Here is a 24,478-nt window from a genome sequence, read left to right as displayed (position 1 = left end):
TATTAATTGTGGCCTCCCTTAAATTCTGAAAAAAGAAAAAACAAAACGATAAAAAAATCTGTCTGAAAGATTGTTTCTAAATGTTAGTCATCTCTTTTTTATTTCTCCTTTTCAGACCAGGCAGTGCACTCCTGCTATGTTTTGAATGTGTCCTCCAAATTTCATGTGTTAGAAACTTAACCTCCCAGTTCACATGTTGATGGCATTTGGAAGTGAGACCTCAATTAGAATTAGATAAGGTCATCAGGGTGGTGCCCCCATGATGGGACTGGTGGCTTTTCAAAAAGAGAAAAAGAGACCTGAGCTGGCATGTACTTGCCCTCTCACCATGCGATGCCCTCTGCCATGTTATGACACAGCAAGAAGGCCCTCACCAGATGCTGGCATCATGGTCTTGGACTTCCTAGCATCCAGAGCTGTGAGCTAAATAAACTTATTTTCTTTACAAATTACCCAGTTTGCGGTATTCTATTATAAAGACAGAAAAGAGAGTAGGATTATTATTTTAAGTATGGTTAAAAGAGGCACATCTTACTTGTACTTTGAGTAAGTAAACACACACACAAACCTTTTCCCACTGCAACATCTTATATTTACTTCTGAATTCAGCCCTTATCTCATCTCTGTAATAATTCATAGTCCTTGCAACCAGCATAAGTGTTGTCAAAGAGATCACTGAATTTATCACTTTAATGCTTACTGCCAAATTTATATTTGTATTCTAGACATACTTATAAAATTTCTTGCATATCAGGCTCAGATGCCCAAAATGGAGTCAAAACTTGATCCTCTTAACTGTTTCCTGTTTAGTAAATGCCAGCATCTTGTTGCCATCATCTGTTGCTTTCGACACCTAGGAGTGAAGTCTGACCCTTCTCTCTTTCTAATGCCTACACCCCGACAATCGATTGATAATTTCCTGTCAGATTCAGCTCCTAATGTACCTCAAATCTGCCAGCTTTTCATTCCTTACTGCTACTTTCCTTATCAAGTCACTAAATCTTCTTATATCCACACCTGTCCCCTTCACTCAATTCATTCTCTCCCAGCTGCCATGATATGCATTTCAAAAAACTCAACGCTGGGAAGAACATTTAAAATTTAGTAGCTTTTAGTGATTTCCTATAGCTCTTAGGATTAAAAACAAAACCAAACAAATGAGAAAACCATTGATCTTGAAATAAGGTTAAGATCAATGGTCCTGTATCATGGGTCCTCAGCACATAAGGTCCTGTATCTTGGATTCTCAACCCTGGCTGCATATTATAAACATCTGGAATTCTTTTAGGGTATTCTACTTGCCCCAAGGAAGACTGACATCACTTCCTCAGCTTTATTTCTAATGTTCTGGAGAAACAGTCTCGTTGGCTTAACAAGACATACAAGTTAGAGTGGACAGGCAGAGGAATAAATGGGATGGGAGTTCCCAGAATATTATAGAGTGCTTGCAAACGAATCAATAGAAATTCCATAACCCAGCTTGGGAAATGTTGGGACTAGAGTGATTATACAATTACTGCCATAGTTTCCCGTGTGTGTGTGTGTGTGTGTGTGTGTGTGTATGTAGACAGAGAGAGAGAGAGAGAGAGATCAGAAGGGCAGGAGATGGGGAAGGGAAGGAGAGGGCTTGGATAGATAGAGATTTACTTGAACAAATGACTCACATGATTGTGGAGGCTTGGTGAGTCCAAAATCTGATGCAGGAGCTCAACACATTGGAGACTTGGGAAAGAGTTGCAATTTAGTTCCAAAGTCAGTCCACTGGCAAGCCAAGAAGAGCTAATGTTGCAGATAAAGTCTAAAGGCAGCCTGCTACAGAATTTCCTCTTGCTCATGAGAGGTCAGCCTTTTGTTCTATTTGGGCCTTCAGCTGATTGGATGAAGCTCATTCACATTATGAAGGTCAATGTTCTTTGCTCAAAGTTCAGAAATTTAAGTGTAAATTTAGTTCAAAAACATTCTCATAGAAACATCCAAAAAATATCTGACCAAATATCTGAACACTGTGGCCCAGGCAAGTTGACACATAAAATTAACGATCATACCCATTTGTCCTCTGTGCTCCATGTAGCCTTTAAATAGACTGTTATCTGTGAATGCATATCAAGGTATTTGTACAACCAACACAGATAGATGGAATCAGGACTTGCCTCTTTTAATAAGGGCAACAAGTCATTTTCCACCTAGGAAAAGTTGAGAATAGTTTGTATTTGTTCTGAAAGAAACAAATCGTATAATAGATATAATTATTTCCTTGGAATGTTTGTTTTACTATATACAGAGTCAGTCCATTTATCTGTTTTCTGTTGGCATTGCCCTGGGTTCTCAAGGACTTAAATGTACATTTTCATTAAAAGTGAGAATATAATCCAAAAACAATATTTTATGACTATTTATTTATTTATTATTGTTGCTGTTGTTGTGTGGAATAGGGCATCATCCATAATGTTTGCTTGGAATGCCATTGGAAAAATAACCTTGCCTAAGCTGCTTTCACTTCCCTTGCATAATATCTGAAATTTAATTAGAATAAAATTGTGTACTTGGGTCATATGATATATTATCCTGAAGAATAAAGATATACATGAGAGGAAGCTGTCCTTATTACCTTCATACAGTGAATGTGTGTATTTTTCTATAAAGGCATTTCCAACGTCATTTTGTTAGAGCACTACTCATTTCAAAAACTCATTCAGTAGGCAAAAAGTTCATTTCATATTTTATGCTACATTGCTTTTTTAAAGAGTCATAATATGCATTAAAGAATATTAATGATTTGGGGAAGCACTCCAGTTTAGAAAATGTTTTATTTATTTTCCAAAAATGCCTCAGACTTGTTTGTCTATAAAGTCACAATTTTATATTACATTATTTAACATACTTGTTGCATATATTAGCAGATCCTGTCTTTAATGATTAATTCGTTCAACAACAGCCTTTTTTGAGCTCCTACATAGCTCTAGGCAATGTATTACTCTCTGAGACGTAAAACTATGAATAACATAGAGTTTCTACTGTGAGAGAACCCACAGTTTGGAATTTTCAGACACATATATGGATAAATTGCAAAACTATGACCTAGATGTTTAAGAGAAGCCCAAACAGTGTGGTATAAGGGTTTGAGGTTACGTATTTGTCTTTTAGGTAAACATGAGGTTAAAAGAAAAGTATTGTTTCTAAAACTAAAGTCTTGCTGTGAGGAATGGAAACAAGAAGAGGTTTTAAAGCAGGATAGGGACAAGATCAATTAAAAATGCTTTCAGGAAAATAGTTTGGCAGGAATTTGGTGGAGAGACTGTAGTGAGAAGGGCCTGGTGTGAGAAGGAACAGATGGAAAGCTATTGCAATATTTCAGATAAGTGATCCTGAGTTTCTGAACTAAGGCATTTGCAGTGGAATTGAAGACAGGCCAGATTTGAGAGACATTCTGAGAAAGAACTGACAAGAGAAATTGACTTGTTGAATATGGGGAAGGAAGGTAGGAAGAAATGGGTGTCAAAGATATTACTCTAAAATTTCTACCTTATATTTCTACATGGATGTTAATTCCAATAACTTTGCAGGACAGGCAGGAAGGGACAATGATATATCCTAGAAAAGGAGGTATTGATTTCAGTTTTGAATCCACAGAGTTGGATATTCCTGTAATGAAAAAAGATGGGCATATCCAGTTAGAGATAGGAATATTGATATGGAACTCAAAAAAGATCAGAATTGACAAAATTGATTTGGAGCTCATTAGCCTATAGATAATTAATTCTGGAGTGTGGCATCAAGAACATTAAGAGAGCATACAGAGTGAGGGAGAAACAGAAACAAGACAGGGATCTGGCTAGGACTAACATGAATAGTACAAACTACAGAGGGAGAGCCCTTGAAGGAGACCAAGATAAAGCAATTCAAAAACATACAAGAGGAACAAGGAGAGAAATAGCATTCTGGATGATAGTGAAAAAAAGACTTTCAAGAAGTGCATTTAAGCATCCCTTAGTGAAGCACAGAGATTGTATTTCCCTTCTCATTTTCTTTTGGAGTCTCTTCTGTTGCTGGTGTCCTTAGAAGCTCTTCTTTGGAGATGTTAAATATGCATCAATTTACCAATTGCAAATTGCAAAGGTGCAATTAAGCAATGCACCTTCTTTTTAATAGTTTCATTTTACTAAATGTAAATATTTAACTATTGACATTTATTCTGAGTAAAATGTCACATATACTTTTAAGTTAATGCCCTATTCCAATCCAAATTCAATTTTTCTGTCTCAGATAGGCATCACTTCACAATGGTTCTGCCTCAACTGTTCTGTCGCACATGTTTTATTTGTTCTGGCCCCAGCAACTACTGTCAGGACCCATTGGGGGTAGCCTATGACCAACTTCCCAATACAGGACTCCTGCCTCCTACTCTAAGACTTCCCTATTGATGTAGAGAAGTGAGAGGTCACCATTTCTCTTTGTGTAACAATATGTGTTTGGCAGAGGTAGGGGTTTGGGTTGATTAATCTCCTTGGGCCACATTGTTGACTAATCCGTGACACACAGGGAGCCTAAAGATTAATTCTTCTGCTTTCTGACCCCAGGTGGAGTGTGGTGAGAAGCAGCTGCTTTTATGGCCTCTTAGAAAGTGGTCTTCCAAGGTGGAGCAGTCAGTCAACTCAGTCATTCATACTTGCTCCCTCTATTGGTTTTTCTCTTTCTTTGCCTTATTCCCCTTCCCTTCACTCTTGCTGTCTTGGATTATGCTCTTTAATAAAGGGGTGTTGTATAAGTTTTTGCCTTAGGACTTGCATTCCATGGATCCAAACCTAACGTTACTCATCAATAACAACAGCATCAACATTTATTAAGAACCTGTTCTTTTCTCACTAGTTTGTAATTTGTTTATACTATAATAGGTTATTGGTGGTTTCTCTGTGTGTAATCTGTTCAGCTGACATTTCTTTAGTTTGCTTATTATTGTTATATAACACATTTTAATATCATAGAAGATCATTTCTGTCTACAGAACAGAAACAGGAAGGAAGGTTTCCTCAATCCACTTAGTGTCTCTGGGTAGACCTGAAAGTAAAACTGAAAAAGTCATAGTAAAGAGAAAAGCATATACACTGATTTATTAAAAGTTTTATGTGACACAAGAACATTTGGAAATAAAGACTCAAAGACTCAGGGAAAAACATGTATTTGTATGCTAAGTTTGATGAAAGTCATGGGACATGGATAGTTATGAAGAAATAGGATTAGAGAAAAAGGGGTATGATTTAATGATAATAAAATGGGGGTACTCAGCGGGATATGTTTGTTCAGACATTTTTTTTTTGAGATGGAGTCTCACTCTATCTATCACCCAGGCTGGAGTGCAGTGGCACGATCTCTGCTCACTGCAAGCTCCGCTCCCTGGTTCACGCCATTCTCCTGCCTCAGACTTCCAAGTAGCTGGGACTACAGGCACCTGCCAACATGCCTGGCTAATTTTTTATATATTTAGTAGAGACGGGTTTTCACCATGTTAGAAAGGATGTTCTCAATCTCCTGACCTCGTGATCCACCCGCCTTGGCCTCCCAACGTGCTGGGATTACAGGGTGTGAGCCACTGCGCCCGGCTTGTTCAGACTTTTTCTGCATCTCTGTGTGCCATTCCTTCTTCTTGGGTATGGCGCAGGACATCTGTCATATGAGAGTTTTCAGGGGATAAGACATGGAGGAAGTCAGACAGTGACCTTTTTAGGTTTTATGGCTCGGTCAGGGTAGAAGAATTCTAGTTTCTGTGACCCACTTCAGAGGCCCTGGAGAGACACCTTCCTGCTTCTGTGGTTTTCTTATTTTTTTCAGTTTAAAACAGTATTCTAAAATGCCATAATTTAGGGTATTGTGTTCTGAGCCATGACTGTTTTCCAAATGTTCTTACTTCATCCCATCATATAGTGTTATCATTGTATTAACATTATCATATTGATCATTTATTAACATGATCAATATATGTGCCATGGTTTGAACGTGTCATCCGAAGTTTATATGTTGGAAACTTAATCCCCGATGCAACAGATCTAATAGGAGGTGATTGAGTCATTAATCTATTAATATACTTTGCCCTCACTAATGGATTAACGTTATCTCAGGAGTGGGTTAGTTATCAGAAGAGTGGGTTTGTTGACCTCTCTTACCCATCCACTATCTGTCATGGGAGATGAAGCACATAGGCCCTCACCAAATGCTGATGCCACGGTCTTGGATTTTTCAGCCAAATAAACTTCTATTGTTTATGAATTGCCAAATCTGTGGTATTCTATTATAGCAACACAAAGTGGGCTAAGACAATATGTGACCAATATAATGAGTATATGAATATAATGTGATAAATATATAAAGTGATCAACGGGTAATATTATCATTATATCTGTGTTTCATTCAACATGGACCTCAAAAGCCACGAACAAGTGACAAAGCCCCTACACTTCTAAAATGAGGTGCTAGAAGTCTTTAAGACATACTCAGAGATTGTGAAATTGGCTCAGTCAACATTATTCCATTAGCCATTTCCAGCTGAATATAAGAAAACAAAGAATTATCTGATATTAAAAATTCTGTAGTGAGAGTTGCTTTGTAAACAGTTGACAGAATATGATATGACCTCCTCTCAACTGCCCATGGGAGGAAGAAGAAGAGAAAACCAAATGGAAAAAAATTCAAGATAATATTCTGCAGCTGTTAATGTGGGTCCACTGGAGCTTGAAGACCACTGAAACAAGGACTTGCATCACACTTGAAAAGTGTAAAGAGGAAGGGCTCTGCCTGAGTAGAGTACGGAGGCAGCCCGGGAAAAGGGCTTTCACGTGGAGCAAGCTATGCTTGTTTGGGCAAAGCATTTTGGGTGATGCAGCTGGCTCTGAGCCTTTTCATAAAGGACCCCAAGGATTCTCTTGCACGGAGAGCAGGAGTTGGTACTGGCAAAGGTAGGAAGCCAAGGGAGGAGTCACAGGCAGCTAGCATGTCCCATCTGCAATTGAAGGGTAGCATCAGGGAACTCTAAAGTACTCAAAAAAAAAAAAAAAAAAAAACCACTCAAAATATTTTCAAAATGGAAAATCTTCCATCAAAGAGGCTAATGCCTGTAAGGTTCAAGTCCTTTTAATTCTCTGCCACTTTATGAATATGAGGGACCTAGATGCAGGCTCTGGTGCATGCTAGCAGCAGGGCACATCAGAGCCACTCAGGGAGAAATAGGTGGCTCAAAGGGAGGCACTGCCTGAACCAGCACCTGATGGTTGCATCTGGAACACATCTGGGACACAGCCTTATCTGCCCAAAGTTCCAGCTCTGATGAGTAAGATTGTCTTATTATATATGTGGCTCCCTCTCCATGAAGACAAATCTAGTCCCATGAGCACTAGGTCAGGGCAGAAGCCAGCTCTCTGCCACCTCATGAACCCAGAACACCTAGCTCCTATTGCACCATCTGTCATCGACGTGGGGCCAGAACCTTTAACAAACCAAGGCTATGGCCTCTTAGCCATTACTAAGGAGGGCAACTCCCAGTGATTTAAAGATGGATTATCCATCTAACCAGTGCTGTCCTCAGTGATTCTACAGTAATTTTTCATCTTTATTTGCCCGTAACATTGTACCAGTTCTTTTCCCTACCAAAGAAAGGGGGAAATCTACACATTCACTCTCTTGTTAGGCAACTGGCAGGGAAGGGCACCTACTACGTGTGAACTGCAGAGGACCATGGCTCTCTACTTAGCATAATGTGAAGTGACTGAAAAATTTCAAGAGGGGCAATGATAGGATGTGGCAATGAGTAGAGGAGGAATGTGAACATTTCTTTTCCTGAAACTTAAAAGAGTAAAGGTTACGCAATCCCGTTCTATATTGCTTAGCTCCTTTTCATTGCCACTTGATCCCAACATTTTTTTTTTAATTAATGTAACTTCTGCTATCCATCACTTTTTTTGAAATCGTCTAGTGGTCACTCATTATTGTTAATGTATAAGTTCATGTCTGGTCCAGTAACATAACCCTTTTTCTCTTTTTTCCTGCTCTGCCCGCTAAGGGAAGGGAATATACCCCACAGAGAAGAAACTTTGTATGCTTCCAGCTCTGTCGCTTCTCTTGGGTCCTGCCTGAGGAATTAAGTGTGAAGCTACCTTTACTGGGCATCACATGCTCCAGATGTGATAATATCCCCACTCCTACTCTTACCATTCTGAAACTGAAATCAAGTGCATTCCATCACATAGCAGCTGGGCTAGGCATATTTTGGGTATCCCAAATGCTCAGACACCCAGGTTTCTTTTTTTTTTTTTTTTTTTTTTTTTTTTAAACAGCCCTTTCCTCTGCACTGTTAAACTTTTCCACAGGGGAACCAACGCATGCTGCTTATGCTCAACCTTTGTCTTGCTTTGTTATTACAGAAATCTTAATGAAACCTTTCCCTTTTTATTTAGAATCCCACCAACCCTTTCCAACATCTGCACATTTGCAAGATTCCTGTATCATATTAGACCATTAGTGCCTGGATGAGAGATATTTCACACTACAAGTAACAAAAAATAAAACAAGTAACATGGGGTGCTTCCCTGTGTGATTAGACTTTGTTACTAGCTTTTCTGCCTTATTCTGTCTTCCTTTCAAGGGAATGAGTTAGGTCTTTCATGAGATTTTCAAGTCCCTCAAGGAATTCACTTTTGCAGTCTGCCTCATCATTCATTCAAATATGAGAGAATCTCATAAGTGGGCAGAGTTTGGGATGAAGTTGGCATCTCTCCCTCAACCCAACCCCGCTTCCATTCCATCTACTGATTTCCAGAAAGTGACGGAGGATGAACTTTATCCCTCAGGACCCTTTAGTTTCTTTAGATTTCCCCTGGGGGCCACCATGAGAAAGGAGAAAGGGTCCAAGTTGGTGGCGTTTTGTGCCCCAGCTTCAACAATAGTAGCTCTGCTTTTATCTGTTTTATTTTTTTCTCCCTCATGAGCTTCCTTTGTAAAGAAGTGTTCCAAGAATGTTATTATTTCCCAATCCTGAATCGCAGTGCTAAAAAGTGGTCAGAGTGATACGTTAGTCAACATTGATAGCTGTTAGCTGTAACTGGTATTAGTGTAGTCAATCCTAACTTTTGCAAATAGATGGTGAGTATCAGGCAATTCAGGAGAACAAACTTTCAGGATAAAATTTGTCTTCCCCCTAAACTTTCATTATTAACAGTTGCATAAAACTAACATTACTTTTAAGTGTCCTTGCTTTTCTATATGGTTTGGCTCTGTATCCCCACCCAAATCTCATCTCAAATTGTAATCCTCACATGTAGAGGGATGGAACTGGTGGGAGTCGATTGGATCACAGGGGCAGTTTTCCCCATGCTGATCTCATGATAGTGAGGGAGTTCTCATGATATCTGATAATTTAAATGTGGCAGTTTCCCCTGCACAATTCCTCTCTCTCTCCTGCCCCCTTGTGAAGAAAGTGCTTGCTGCTTCTTCTGCTTTTCACCATAACTGTAAGTTTCCTGAGGCCTCCCCAGACATACAGAACTATGAGTCAGTTAAACTTCACTTTTTAAATAAATTCCCCAGTCTCTGGTAGTTCCTTATAGCAGTGTGAAACAGACTAATACACTTTTGAAAATTAAATTCTCTTGCCCTAAAATATGTGTATAAAGTTTTTTCTCAGGAGATTGTATATATTTATCACTGCAACAGTCTTTGCTTTTTTGAGGCATACACTATAGTTACAGTTTTTCATACTGTTTGAAAGGCACGTAGAATTGAAGTATCAGTGACACTTTTTATAGTACAGCTATTTTGCCTTTAAATAGCGCCAATTTAAATGTGCATTATTATCTTTGGTGGTCTTAGTTTCTTTTTTTTTTTTTTTTTTTGAGACGGAGTCTTGCTCTATCACCCAGGCTGGAGTGCAGTGGCGCGATCTCGGCTCACTGCAAGCTCCGCCTCCCGGGTTCACGCCATTCTCCTGCCTCAGCCTCTCCGAGTAGCTGGGACTACAGGCGCCCGCCACCACGCCCGGCTAATTTTTTGTATTTTTTTGGTAGAGACGGGGTTTCACCGTGGTCTCGATCTCCTGACCTCGTGATCCGCCCGCCTCGGCCTCCCAAAGTGCTGGGATTACAAGCGTGAGCCACCGCGCCCGGTCTTAGTTTCTAAAGTCATTATTTGAAATACTCTGTGAGTGTTGCTAGATTGTCATCTGCATAGTTATTTTAATAGCCTGGTCCACTCTTATCTCTTAATTTCAAAATGTTTTTCCTATTGTGTTATTTTGTAACCTACATAGAGCACAGTGAAAGGTTAATGGTGAAAAAGCTGACGTGGTGCAGTGCCTGGTCTCTGGCTTGGTGAGGAAAATATTTCTAAATGAATCAACCAAACAACCAGCAACAAACAAACAAAACCCTGAAATCAATTTATAAAGCAAGAGTCATCTGGGAGTCTCCTTGTCTCTTAGAGAACTATTCCAACTCGACTTGAACCTATGGCCTAATCCAATCTAAAACCCTCAAAGAGAGTTATTTGAGTTTTTAGGGTTTAATTCCTCCTGTGTCTCCTTACCTTTAAGCTGTTGTACCTATAAATACTGCCTTGGCTTTGCCTCATATCAGGGTGAATGTGAAGTCTAGGTAATTCATTGGCTTCAGAAAAATCATGAGACAGTTTAGCTTTGTGAATATTGAAGACTATCATGGGGAAGAGTCACCTACCAGAGTGACAGGCCTCCTCTCCTAGTGCTGACACCTCTTCCAACTCTTCCTCTCTTCCTCTTATCCTTTGTCCTCTCAGAAGTAAAAGACAGTTCTTCAGACCTCCCCCTGAGATAGTTCTATCCACTGTTAAATGTCCCAGAGTCTGACAGGCTCAATTTTTTTTTTTTTTTTTTTTTTTTTTTTGAGATGGAGTTTCACTCTGTTGCCCAGGCTGGAGTGCAATGGCGTGATCTCAGCTTACTGCAACCTCCACCTCCCAGGTTCAAGCGATTCTCCTGCCTCAGCCTCCCAAGTAGCTGGGATTACAAGCGGCCACCACCACAACTAACTTTTTTACTTCGTAGTAGAGATGGAGTTTCACCATGGTGGCCAGCTGGTCTCAATCTCCTGGCCTCAGGTGATCTGCCCGCCTTGCCCTCCCAAAGTGCTGGGATTATAGGCGTGAGCCACCAGGCCTGGCCAGGCTCACTTCTTAAGTGTTCTGGTGAACAAATCTTCCACCATTTCATTACAGGAAAAACTTAAGGAAAGTTTTGTTTTATTTTGCTTCTTGTAGTAGTTTTGTGGTTGTTGAGAGTTGGAGGGCATGACAGTTTTGTTGGGTTGCTAAGAAGCCACTTCTTTTTTATATAAAGGTAAGGATTTCCTAAGTTGTGGAATATGGTCATAAGTGGATTTTCCCTTTCATCAATACGCAAAGATATCATGAATAAAAATGAATTAATGTATCTATTAAACCAGAAATTAAAGTCAGAGTAGGGGAATTTCAGATACAGCTAACATAAAAAAAGTAACAGGAAAATGGGAACACGTAGAGAGTAAAAGGAAGCACATTCTTATTTCTGTTAAGTTGAGCTGAGAAAACATAGTTGGCAGTTTATAAACCTAGAATGTTATAAAGAAGGGAGGACACAGAACTCTTTTGAACTTAGTTATTACTTTAATTTCACTTTATTTCTATACCTACGAAATCATCTGTAGGCTTATTAGCAAATTAGAAGTTCTCCATGTGGATTTTATTTTCAGGTAATGATAATTTTAGAATTTGTTTTCACATATCTTGAAAATATTGTGTGACAGATCTTAGACACTATGCTTTATGTGGATTTTCTCATTTAATCCTTTTATCAAACTACCTCACAGAGGTAGGTGCTATTTCTATTTTATTTGAACAATGAGAAAATACAACAATAGCAAAGTTAGTAATTTGCCTAAGTTCACACAGCCAGAAAGTGCAAAGCAAGGATTTACACTCCAGTAATCTCAGGGTAGTATCAGAGGTCATTTTTAAGAGGATCTTGAAATTCATGCTGATTAAGATAACTTTGAATTGTGTTTTGAGCATCAAGTGTTTTAGTATGATTAACAGAGTGGAAGGTTATCCCAAATAAAATAATACCTTTTAATTATACTTTAACAATTTAAGATGTCTGATAACAAATTTATAATTAGCTTACAAATTTTACTGATGGAGTTGATAGAGTATTTTCATAGTGCATGCTTTTGTCCCATTGATTAGTTCTACATCTCTTATTACTCATTAGTAGATTCGGAACAGGAAGCAATATGGAATTGGAACAACTAAGGCATTAACTATCTTAGTCACGTTGTGTACATTTTGCTGAGACATTATGATCCCAGACTTCGTTAATAATTGCAGTACCCTTAAAAAATGTAGACTACAAATTCAATTCCAGAAGCAAGAACACTGGGAAACAATGACAAATTAAAGAAGAAAAAGAAATGACACTTCTCTTTCAGCATGAATATCTACATGGTAGCAGAGATTCAGAAATGCATGGTAATTAGAAAATGTTCTGCATTAAATTGTTTAAGCAATATTCTTTCAGGAGAATCACAGTAGTATTTACTGTGATGGCTACTGCAAATATATCTAATTTAATAGCACAGTTTAAATGAATTCTGATAACCACTTTGTCCTTCATCTATGTTACCTCTAACAATTGGTATGCAACCTTTCACAGCCATAGAGGCAGCCTTGTCATTCACTGGTGTTGTCAAGAAGCATAAATAATCACTATGTGACATTTTGACATGAGGGTTTATTTAGTGATGTTTGCATCCTGACATTGACAGAATATGTGAGGACATTCTATCAGCAGCACCTCCAGCCTCACAGAATGCAAAAAACAATGTGCACTTTACTGATAACTGGAAGTGAGATTTGACCTCCCTTTCCCACTTTATGTTTTCCTCCACATTTCTCTAATTGTTACATCCCCTTTCTTTGCTTTTATTAAAAAGAACTTGCTAAAATAACTTTCCTTGTATTGAGGAAGTTAATTTATTATTTGGTAATTTCATGACATGTCTTTATTCACTTTTGATGTCTGTTTGATGCAAAACAAAAACTACACAGAATGTTAATGTTAAACAGCAGGTATCTCCTTAATATTATGTGTCTGATACAGTGCTAACATCCATTCACCCTCTTTAATAGGGAAATTTGTGTATTTTTAGAATTCTGTCAATCATCTTTGCTGTGTTTGGAGAATAGACTTTCCAATTAGTAGGTAGAGATGAGAGAAGGAAAATGAGTAGCTTTAGAAAATCATTACATTTTATATTTTAATTGGCTATTTGAATACAAAGATGTTTCTAGAGTCACATCACCTATGTGGTAATAATAAATAGGTAGATGCTCCCTATGAATGAATTGAATACCATTTTTATTTTCAGGTTAGTTTTAAATAATAATTGCTAATTACTCAAATGGAAATTTGAGTTACAAGCACACATCTTGTAGGGTGGAGGAAAGACCATGTAACAAGGAAGTAGAGAATTTTAATACATTCCCACTCTACCAATAAAATCATCCCCAGGGCCTCTTCCGTTATTTCCAGGAAAATCATGAAGATGATCTGAGGACGGCTGGGTAATCATGAAAGTGGGTGAGTTTGACCGGGTGCGGTGGCTCACGCCTGTAATTCCAGCACTTTGGGAGGTCGAGGCGGGCGGATCACGAGGTCAGGAGATCGAGACCATCCTGGCGAACACGGTGAAACCCCGTCTCTACTAAAAATACAAAAAATTAGCCAGGCGTGGTGGTGGGCGCCTGTAGTCCCAGCTACTCGGGAGGCTGAGGCAGGAGAATGGCGTGAACCCGGGAGGTGGAGCTTGCAGTGAGCCGAGATCGCACCACTGCACTCCAGCCTGGGAGACAGAGCGAGACCCCGTCTTAAAAAAAAAAAAAAAAAAAAAAAAAAAAGAAAGTGGGTGAGTTTCAGTGTCCATCTTATAGGGTAAACTAAAAACAGTTCTTTCCCCAAATGAAAATCATTTTAACGTTCCCTTGAGTAAAAACTGGGAGGAATTCTACAAATGAGTGTGTAAAAATGACATTCTAGTTTCTAGCAGTTTTTTTTTTTTTTTTTTCTGTAGTTGTTCTCTACCCACCGTCTCTAAATAATTGTATTATATAGAGCAGATGACCAGCATGGCTGAAGCCAGCCTGGCTCTGTATCTTTGTGGACACACAGTGATGTGGTCTTCCTCTAGCTTAACGGTAGCCTTTGTGAGAATTTTAATTTTTGTGTTCTTCCTTCCTCCTGGAAAGTATGATGCAAAGTGGTGAGAATTATAAAAACAGAACTTCTACATACACATACACAGAAAGCAGAAATATTATTAGTGAAAAAAGTTTAAACATTTATGAGCTTTACAATTCAGCAGCTCCAGACTCCCCCATCCATGTTCATTATTTATGCCTGCATGGGTGGTGGCATTGGATGAAACTGCAGTCACTGTACAGTGTGTCCTGCTTTTCCACTGAGGGAAAGATCCTCCCATGAACAAAAGTTTATATCCACACGTTGGACTCCTGCGATTTGTGAGAGAGCAGGGAACCAGGGTTTACTAATTGCAGCTGCTCCTGGTGCCAAAGAATGAGGGATCTCAGGAGTGGGGAAGGAAGATTGATGGTGTTTCTGTGTGTGACATTTCCCAGGGAAGCTCCTCTGCTAACAGGCATGCTGTTCCCATTGATCAGTTTCTTAATCCTAGCTGTGCTGTCAGAATCACCAGTGGAGCTTCTGAAAAATACCAATGCCTTAGTCCTCCCCCAGATATATAATTGATGGGGAGTGGAGTCCTGAGGTGATTCCAATGCATGGCTAAAAACTATAAACACAGCAATTTAATTTCAGAAAATTCATTTCACCATTCTCCCTTTATATTCACCATTCTAACCTGGGTTACCTGCCATTAAATGTTTGAGTTCTGTTCCCTACCCCTTTGTCACTGAGGGTCTTTCCTGCCTTACTGGCTTCTCCCTTATTCCCTATACCTGTCCTATTGTCCGACTGTTCTGTTTCTCCCTTCTCGCCCTCTCCTTCATGCAGTCTTAATGCAGCCTCCATGCTGGAGGATGCTAGAGGAAGTTACATAGATATATGTATATCTTCTAGCCAATTACATTCAAAGAAAGATGAACATGGATGGCTATGGGTTATATCCTATACCCCTGTCACCCCTCATTCCACAAAATGGAATTCTAGTGATTGCACCAAAACTAAAGTCTAATGCATATATTCATAACCAGCTGATTAGATTATAGAAATATTTCTGGATATTTGTAACAAAACTTCTGAAGAGACACCGATAAGTTCCATTTCTGTACTCTGTCTGGCAGCCATGGAGATATGCCACTGGATCTTCCTTCAGGAAGAGCTTGCCCTTCAGCTGGAGACCATGCAGTTAGCTCACGGCCTCCAGCTACAGCACCTTTCCATAGCTGAAGCAGCATTCAGCTGAAGACAAGGACTGACAAGGGCAGCTCCCAGCCACTGACAACTCGGTGGGCCATTAGGACCAGGCCATCTTTTCTCAATGTGGCACTCTTCTAATGGGCAAGCTGGGCTCGGGAGCTCCCATTTAGTTAGCCAAGACTTTATCTGACTTACATCTGATTTACATCACAGTCTGAGTCCCTCTCTACTCAATTCTTCTTCTTATACCTCTCCATCTTTCCTTTCACGGGTGTCAGCTCTGCATCAGGGGTGAAGGCTGTCTCTGCTTCATTTTCTTCTTTTGCCTTTTATCTTTCTTAAGATTGAACCCTAAGAAACTTCCCCTCTTAACTTTCTGTCAGCATCTGCTTCCCAGATAAGCTGTGTTGACATTATTATCTGCCTTTTTTTAAACATTGTTTAAGAGTTTTATTACTGTTTTCCAATTATTGAAAAATAATTTCAATCTTTTCTGTATATACAAACACAGAAAATTAGAGTGAAAATTTTACCACCTCTAAAATCTACTGTTTATAATTTTTTCCCAGAATTTTAATACATGTTTGAAAGGTTTTATAACGTGGTTACAAATTATCTTATTTTATTCTAATTGTGTAAAAATCTTACCTCTTAAAAATCTTGTCATTAAAAATCCATTTTCAGAGTTATAAAATTAAGTAGTCTGAGCAGAGATAATTTAATGCTGAACCAAATGTAAGCGATTCCAGTTTGATAGGTTTGGAAAACTCCCATTAGCCAGAGCCATATTTTCTGAAGGGACTCACTTGTTCCTCTGAGTGCAAATAAAGCAGTCCTCCTCCTTTAGGTACTTACCACATTGTATTGATTATCATTATTGTCATTATTTTGAAAAAATACATGTTGTCATAATATATTTTGTTGACATAATGTCTTCATTTCTGATCTACAGAAACCTTGGCATAGTGCTAGATACACGCTTTGTGCACATTAGGTGTTTATTGTACTGAATTAGGCAAAATTCTTATACATATTTTGACATCTGTGACTTTATTGGTGTTCTCAGGGGAGAAATCCTCAGGATAATTTCCATGTACATAGATGAGAACAGGAAATTGTTGTTTTTCTTTGAAGCCCTGCCAAAAAAAAACTTTAGGCCTGATAAAACAGTTATTTCTTTTTAAACAGATGTCGAGCTCTTGAAGACTTTAAATGTCCTTATTATTTCATAAATCAGCATACTCCAAGGTACAGCTTTGCAGTAAAGAGAGGGTTTAAGTCAGGAAAACCTTGCTAAATAAATGGTCTACAAGTTAGAATGGCATATTGCCTTTCTCTGAATCCTCAGGCAGAGGCCAGGGTTTGGAGCCAAGATTAAAGGCTGGATGAGTCATCTGCCATGGTATGGCAATGCCTCTGTTCTCACGTCTGCGCAATCAAATCTCAAACTGATTTCTCCTTCTCGTTTTTTTCTTCTCTTTTTGGCAAGAGAGAAAATAACTTCAGCATTCTTTTTTAGGAGGGTAAAAAAAAGGAACACCATTCTATTTCCCAAAATTGCATATAGAATTTCAAAGAGTGACCTCTTCCCAGATATAGCAAAACTTATGGTGGCAATGGGAACGTGTCACCTTTTGAAGTATGAAAGCATTAGATCCCCAGGCCTGCCCATCTCTTCATTGTACTTTTGGAGAATGGTAGGATTAGGAGTAAAGGAGTATTAAATATAATACCATCTTCCCCAGACAGTAATTAATATTTTTGGCCATGCAGACTGTCACGTGGTATGTCACAGTGGCAATAAGTGAATGACGAGAAGACAGACTCCAGGGATACTGAGATGTTCAAAGCCTTGCTTTTGTCACAGTTGGCCGATTAAGTCATTTTTAGAATTTGGACTTCTCAGGGGCAGAGGTTTTTTCTTTCATATTCGATATACTCTTTTCCCCACACCATTCAGTTACATAATAGGATAAGTGCATGTACAAAGTCATGCCTTTTTAGTATAAAACACAGAATCATATTCTTCATTTTTGAAGTTATAGTTATTCATGATATTACTAATTTTGGACACAGCAAATAAGACACTGCCAGAAGTACTTTCCAGGCAGAATAAATATGTAGCTTGCTCCTAGCCGAGTTTGTTAAATATAGCTTTGATCCCCCCCACCCTCATGAACTGTATGGTAGTTTTCTCGTAATCTACCACCCTATCTTTAAATGTTAGACTCCAGATGATTTTGTATTCTGCAGTTACATTTTCCAGATCTTTCCTGGCTTTGTGGCCTGGTCTGAAATTGTGTGCCTCTCTCTCCTTTGACCCATTCTGCTTGCAGTGTTTCACTTCAGTTCATCAGACAGCACCTGATTAGGAGGCCTTCTATCATCCATTCCCCACACATCCTCCTGGCCTCTGCACCACGGGGCTGGCTGCCCTCCAGAACCTCATCCTGGAAGCAGCTGCCCTCACAGGAAAAGATGAGTTTGGTTCATCTGTGAACATTTTCAAGGAGTTGAACTCAATGTCACAAATAGGTCAAAGCCTCAGTCACATTTAAAGTGTGACAAAATGGCATCCTTAGAAATATTTAATATCCCTGGCAGGACTGTGTCATTAAAAGAATAGAAATCTTGACAATAAGTAGATGTGTTTTGGAATCCCTGCTTCACTGCCTTTCTATCTATGTAATATAAATGCTAACCTGTACAGTTCTAAGCACATTACCTGGCACATTAAAGTAGGTTCTTAATAAATTTTGGTTCTCTCTAAAACTCTATCAAGTGTTTATCATGTGCAAGGCCAGTTTGGATCATGGAATACCGGATGGTACCAAATTATTAAGAAGTCGATGCTCGGGGTGATCAGAGGGAATCTTGGTAAATTCTAAGCTGAAGTACCAGTTAGAATGTGAAAAATGCCACATTGCACATCTAGGGAAATGAGAGTTCAACGGAGGGATATATTACTCTTAGTGAGAGTATAGGGAAAAACTTCATGACATCAATAGAAATAAAATATGAAGAAATCCTTCCCTTTCCTTACATACTATTGCCTATTATTTGAACTTGGCAGGTGTAGAAAAAAGATATTCTAAGTGATGAGAAAAAAGTGAGCAAATGAAGATAATATAGGGCATATTTGAGAAATACCTAATAGTCAAAGTTGGCTAGAGCAAAGTGCCCATTAAAAGGAAGGTGGGAGATAATTTGGAAAGCTAGATTATGCCATATGTTGGAGAATCTTAGATTTCACCTGCATGAGAAGCTAGGCCTATAAAGGAAGAAGGCCTTTGCCACGAATCAGGAATCCTAGGCTCCTTTCCTACTCTGCCACTACCTGGTAAGGGACGGCAGAGCATCCAGGTTCTACAGTCATATTGTTCTGTGGTCAAATCTGTTTCCAGTTATCAACTCTGTGACATTGAAAAGTTATTTTGCCCTTCTATCCCCAGTTTCCTCACTTATAAAATGAGAGGATTAGACTAGACCATGTCTCCTGAAGTATAAACTTGTTTATAAATTTGGTTGCTAGAAAATGGCAAAGGTTTTTCATGAAAAAGTGTTTTTCAAAAAGTGGGAATGTTTTAAGATCTTCCAGATGAAATAACTGGAGAACTTTTATTTTCTATAACAATACTAAACACATGGTTTAAGGTGAGAGATCTAGTACTACTATCCCGGGCAGTCTGCAGGAGAGGAAAACCAAATAAAGACAAGAAAGTTATTTGAGTTGGGCCTAACTTGAAATGAGAATTTGAAGAAGAGTAGTGACATTTTTTTAAAGAGAGGGGGAATTATGAGAGATATTGCAGCAATAACAATAAAAAAGACTTGGAACCCGATTCAGTATCATTTCTAAAGCTAAAGAGCATAGGAAGTATTACTCTTTTTTAACAAAAACTTACATGTTTTTTATATTGCCATATAAGTGATCTGATTTAGTCATTACTTTTATTTAATTCCATATTACTCAGAGGGCTTCAATGCATGTAAAGTTTCCAGTGATATAGACTGGCACATGTTATTGATCTAATAAATATTTATTGTGGACCTAGTGTGTGATACTTTTCTAGGTATTGGAGACATAGCAGAGAACAAGACAGACAAGGCCCTTGCTCTTGTACAGCTTACATTCTACAACTGATAATGGTGGAAGAGAAAGACAACAAACAAATGAAGAAAATGGTAGCTAAAAAAAAAAGTGTGATGAGGAACATAGATAAGGTTGATGTGATGGGAATACCTGAGATGCTAGGGAAGGCTTCCCTGAGAAGGATGCATTTAGGTTGAGAGTTGAATGAGTGAAGGAGCGAGCAACATGGAGCGGCAGAGCAAGAACTTTCTAGGTAGAGGGAACAGACCTAGTGCAAAGGCCCAGGGCTGGAGCTATGCTTTGGTGTGTATCAGGAATTGAAAGAAGCCAGGCTGCCAAGGGCATAATGAGCTTGGGGGAGAGTAGTCAGAGATGAGATGAGAATATAGGTGTTAGTTCGCAGCATGCTGCCAACTCCAAAAGCTCATTTGTAATCTCTTCTTGGCCTTGTTGCAACTTTATAGCCCACTATATAACATCCTTCATAGCAGAAATAAAAAAACCACGTTTACTCTCTTTTTTTCATACCAACACTAGGAAAATGTTTAAACTCCCAATTTCTCAGGGGAGAAAATTAGGTCTCAAAGTTGTTCAGCTACTTGCTCAAGGTCACACAGCTTGTAAATGGCACAGATGCGACTCAAATCAGGTCTTATGATTCTAGGACCAGAGAAGTTTCCACTTCCCACCGTGTCACTTTCCCTTCTTATGTAATTTTAAGAGAACAAACAGATAGTTACTGACCTTTTATCAGCGAACTGGCAGGAGAAGCATCTGTAACTGAGGATAGATGTTTTAACCAAATAACAGTGAAAGAGTCCCCTGCTTATGGCTGACAACCTGACATGCACTTTCCTGCAGTTGGTTTATAAGTAGAGAGGTAGAGAGGAGTACCTATTGGCAGAGAATGCATAGAGTAATTATGTACTTATTTTCCTTTCCATGGGAATCTTATAGCAGCCTTTTGCTTTTATAATGCCATGATTTGATGATTTTCCAACAAAATCAACTTCATGTATCTGGGCTGACTGAAATATGTCTTAAGATAGCATGGCATTTTAAAGCAAACGTGAAATGTGGTAAACAAGCTGGTATTTACTCATGGGCACTCTATTAGCTATTTCTGCACTTTGCCCGTCCATTAAGTTAACTGCCAGGCTGAGGCCATTAAAATCCAGCCTTCTTCCTTCAATTATAGGCACACATTAACTCTAGATATTCTGAGCCTTTCTAATAGAGCCATTTCCAGAAAGGATTTCTATTAGTGTTTCTCTCCTTTCTGTTCTCATCCTAAGACCCCTCCTGCTTCCTGCAACTTTGAGTTCTGAATATGCCTATCTCAGAGCCAGTTGGGACCTCTGTTTATGATGCAACCCCAAATCCAGGCATCCGTTTAAACGAGTGCCCAGTTATAGAGACATATTATACTTCTTTTCCTTCAGAGAGCAGCATTTGCTTTTTACTGGGGGCTTTCTGACTGATGCAGGGGGCGAGGAAGGAGAGTTGGCGGGCGTTTGGGAGCAGATTTAGAGCCTCTTCTCATTGGAGGGGCTCGCTTTTCCTGAGCTGCCAGACACTGCAGGCTCAACTGAGGCTCGGAGGTGCAATTCAGGCTGGTGGAGCAGCGGGGGAAGGCAGGGACAGGCGGGGCTAGCGCGGCTCTGCAGCTGATCACACGCACCACCACACACACCACATTCCTGCTGCCCCGGCTTGCGCCTCTCGTCTTCCGCCCGGGGCCACCGAGGCGCTGACAAGGAGTGGGGGACCGAAGAAGGAAGAGGCAGAGGAAAAGCTAGAGCGGCGCTACTGTTTAACCTGAAAGTCTGACCGGCAGCCCAAGGCTCGAACCCCGTCCAGCAGCACCGCTGTCGCCTGGAAGGAGGGCACAGCGCCAAGGAACCCACGAGCCCCCGCTCGAGTCATTCTGTGCTCTGTGCGCCAAGGATCTTTCTGGCAGGGACAGCGCGGTGCCCTCAGGGAGGTGCGGAGCTTGGGGGACCTGCATTGGCGCCCATCGTGGTACACCAGGAAAAGTGGGAACGAGGAAAACAGCCGTGAGCGCAGAGTGCGAGGCCAGGCTGCCGCTACCGCCCGCTGCGCCGCCTCCTGCCCTCTCCCTCTGGGTGAGTGCCCAGGCTTCGCGCACTGCCGTGTCTCAGCTGAGCGCGGGGGCGGCCTGCGGGCCCTTGAGGGTCCGCCGGAGGGCCCCGGTGGCGCCTGCGGAAACTCGGCGGTCGGGGGACGCCAGGCGAACAGGTCTCTGGAGTCCGGAACCCGGGAATCTGAGCCCGGAGGGCGTGGGTAGGGGGCGTTGCACCAGTGCCCGGCAGACATGCCTTTGGGCGGGATTTTGGCTAAAAGATAGGAGACAGGTGCGCTGGGGGTGCGGGGAGCGGTCCCACGGGGCGGGAGATTGGGGAGCGGCGGGGAGGGGGGAGGGTCTGGTCCAGGCAGGTAAAGGCAGCTTCTTAGGCAGCCGGCGAGTTGGCAGGTGGGTTGGGACTCGCTTGTCAACTCATTAATTTTAAGCAGTCAGTTTGGGGGTACTGCAGGATAATCAGGAGGGCCGTGGGGAGTCAAGAGGTGACCCGGGATGCCGGTGGTGGGGAAAGAAAACAGGAGCTTCGGGAAGCTTGGAGGCAAAATTGCGCTTGGGTTCCTGTTCCTTGCATCCCTCCTGCCTTCAGTGCGGGAGAGCACTTTTTAAAGACTCACCTTGGAAAGAAAGCCTCCGTCCCAAGGGAGAAGGAGAGGCGTCTGCAGGGGGCAGAGACCGCAGCTACCTGCCGGGTGCGCCCCCCACCCAGGAGCGCTCGCTTCGCCCCCTTTCCTCCCCCGCCCCCACCTCCTTATTGGTGCTAGTTTGCAGCGCCCAGCTCCTGCGCCTTCGCTTCGCGTTTGAATCTGGCTCGCCCCTTCGTATTATGTCTGCACTCCGAAGGAAATTTGGGGACGATTACCAGGTAGTGACCACATCGTCCAGCGGCTCGGGCTTGCAGCCCCAGGGGCCAGGCCAGGACCCTCAGCAGCAGCTTGTGCCCAAGAAGAAGCGGCAGCGGTTCGTGGACAAGAACGGCCGGTGCAATGTACAGCACGGCAACCTGGGCAGCGAGACAAGCCGCTACCTCTCGGACCTCTTCACCACGCTGGTGGACCTCAAGTGGCGTTGGAATCTCTTCATCTTCATTCTCACCTACACTGTGGCCTGGCTCTTCATGGCGTCCATGTGGTGGGTGATCGCCTACACTCGGGGCGACCTGAACAAAGCCCACGTCGGTAACTACACGCCTTGCGTGGCCAATGTCTATAACTTCCCTTCTGCCTTCCTCTTCTTCATCGAGACCGAGGCCACCATCGGCTATGGCTACCGATACATCACAGACAAGTGCCCCGAGGGCATCATCCTCTTCCTCTTCCAGTCCATCCTTGGCTCCATCGTGGACGCCTTCCTCATCGGCTGCATGTTCATCAAGATGTCCCAGCCCAAGAAGCGCGCCGAGACCCTCATGTTCAGCGAGCACGCGGTGATCTCCATGAGGGACGGAAAACTCACGCTTATGTTCCGGGTGGGCAACCTGCGCAACAGCCACATGGTCTCCGCGCAGATCCGCTGCAAGCTGCTCAAAGTAAGTGCTCCCCGCCCCTTCCCCACCGGGAGACCTGCGTCCCCCAAACCCGCGGAGTAACTCGTCTGAGAACCGGCCCGGGCCCCCTCCCCTGGTTCTACCTATAGCCACAGGTAAACTTCCTTTTGGGGGGTTGGGGGTTGGAGGACTGGGCAAAGAATGCGGTTGACAGTTCTGTTCCTTTTCCACTCACTCTCGTGCTCTTGTTTATATTCGTCATTTCGGATCTGCTTGTATCACTTACTGGACTGGTAACACGTGAGGACTGGTTTTGGCTCCTGGAGCCATGAGGGCAATTAGTGCCCTGTTCGCCTTCCTGGCCCTGTTGCTTCGCTATTCAGAGCGATTTTATTTGTTGTCTACACACTACCCCATTCAATGCGAGGTACTAGAACTCAACTGAACAGCTATTTTGAAGAAATAGGTGCTGAACTTGCCTCAACTTTCACGATGGGCTTTTCTTTTTTTTTTCTTTCCTTTTTTTCCCCCTAATAAATAATATTAGGAGGCGGATTACTCCTCTAGACCCAATGACTTTAACTCTGTGGTCATCTTTTTAACAAACACACAGATACAAGAAGCAGATAATAAAGTGGAAGAAACCACATTTGGTTCTTTTAAATTTTTATTTTTACTAAATATTTTCTTGGAGAAGTATTCTTTGAAAGCTTGAGTGCTTTTCCTGTAGAGCCTCTTGTTAATTTTATTCTTAATTGCCTGTTTCTGTGAAGCCTTTGTCAATTATAGATTTCACTTGAAGCTTTCAGCATCCATTAAAGAAGATTGCTTCCTACCATCAGCGGTGTAAATGCTAAAACAAATTGCACATGGAGTGGTTATTAAAGCAAGGTCCGTCTAGTCGTTAGAGGGCACCACCACAAACAAGAGAAGTCCTTCTTAATCACTCATTCAATTAGAGTATGGGAAGGAAGGCTTAAAGCCCAGTTGTTTGTCTCCGTGTGTGATTTACAATTCATTTTTTTCCCTAGAGGGATTTGTCTTAGTAGTTTTCAGATGTTCATAAATTGAAAAAATGACCTTAAATAGTTCATACAATGAACAATATTTATCTGAGGTTGTGTAGAGAACTGAAGCCAGAGTCTGAATTTAGTATTAATAAAATGAAAATCTGATCAATATTTGAGATTTTGCCTTTGAAATTTCAATTTCCACTCCCCAAATATATACTGTTTTACACAGCCCCAACTTAATGTTGTAGTTAAAAGGGATCCAATGTGCTTTTAAAAAGTTTTGCTCTTGTGTCATTTTCATTATTCACTTACAAGATCTTACCATAATTATCCTTGACCAAGT

General features: G+C 41.0%; 1 protein-coding gene and 1 long non-coding RNA gene across 5 annotated transcripts in view; one reads left to right on the top strand and one right to left on the bottom strand.

The window, feature by feature from the left end:
* Positions 1–8,283: 8,283 nt before the first annotated feature.
* On the bottom strand, positions 8,284–11,414 carry LOC134731367 (uncharacterized). Its single transcript, XR_010113589.1, has 2 exons — positions 10,137–11,414; positions 8,284–9,837 (listed from the first exon to the last, which is right to left on the bottom strand). It is a non-coding gene; the product is annotated as an uncharacterized lncRNA (long non-coding RNA).
* A 9,632-nt stretch (positions 11,415–21,046) lies between these two features.
* KCNJ3 (potassium inwardly rectifying channel subfamily J member 3) overlaps positions 21,047–24,478 on the top strand; it is a 168,019-nt gene continuing 164,587 nt past the window's right edge. Inside the window, exon 1 of one of the 4 annotated variants that reach the window (XM_055292095.2) lies at positions 21,047–23,164. In XM_055292095.2, the coding sequence (XP_055148070.1) occupies positions 22,463–23,164 (702 nt within the window). In that variant the 5' untranslated portion in view covers positions 21,047–22,462. The remainder of the gene's footprint in view (positions 23,165–24,478) is intronic. The other 3 variants (XM_055292094.2, XM_055292093.2, XM_063609490.1) reach the window with 3 other exon arrangements.

Source organism: Symphalangus syndactylus, chromosome 9 (assembly GCF_028878055.3).
Source record: "Symphalangus syndactylus isolate Jambi chromosome 9, NHGRI_mSymSyn1-v2.1_pri, whole genome shotgun sequence".
Classification (NCBI taxonomy): Eukaryota; Metazoa; Chordata; class Mammalia; order Primates; family Hylobatidae; genus Symphalangus; species Symphalangus syndactylus.
Note: the sequence above shows the minus strand (reverse complement) of the source record. Positions and strands in the feature narration are given on the sequence as shown.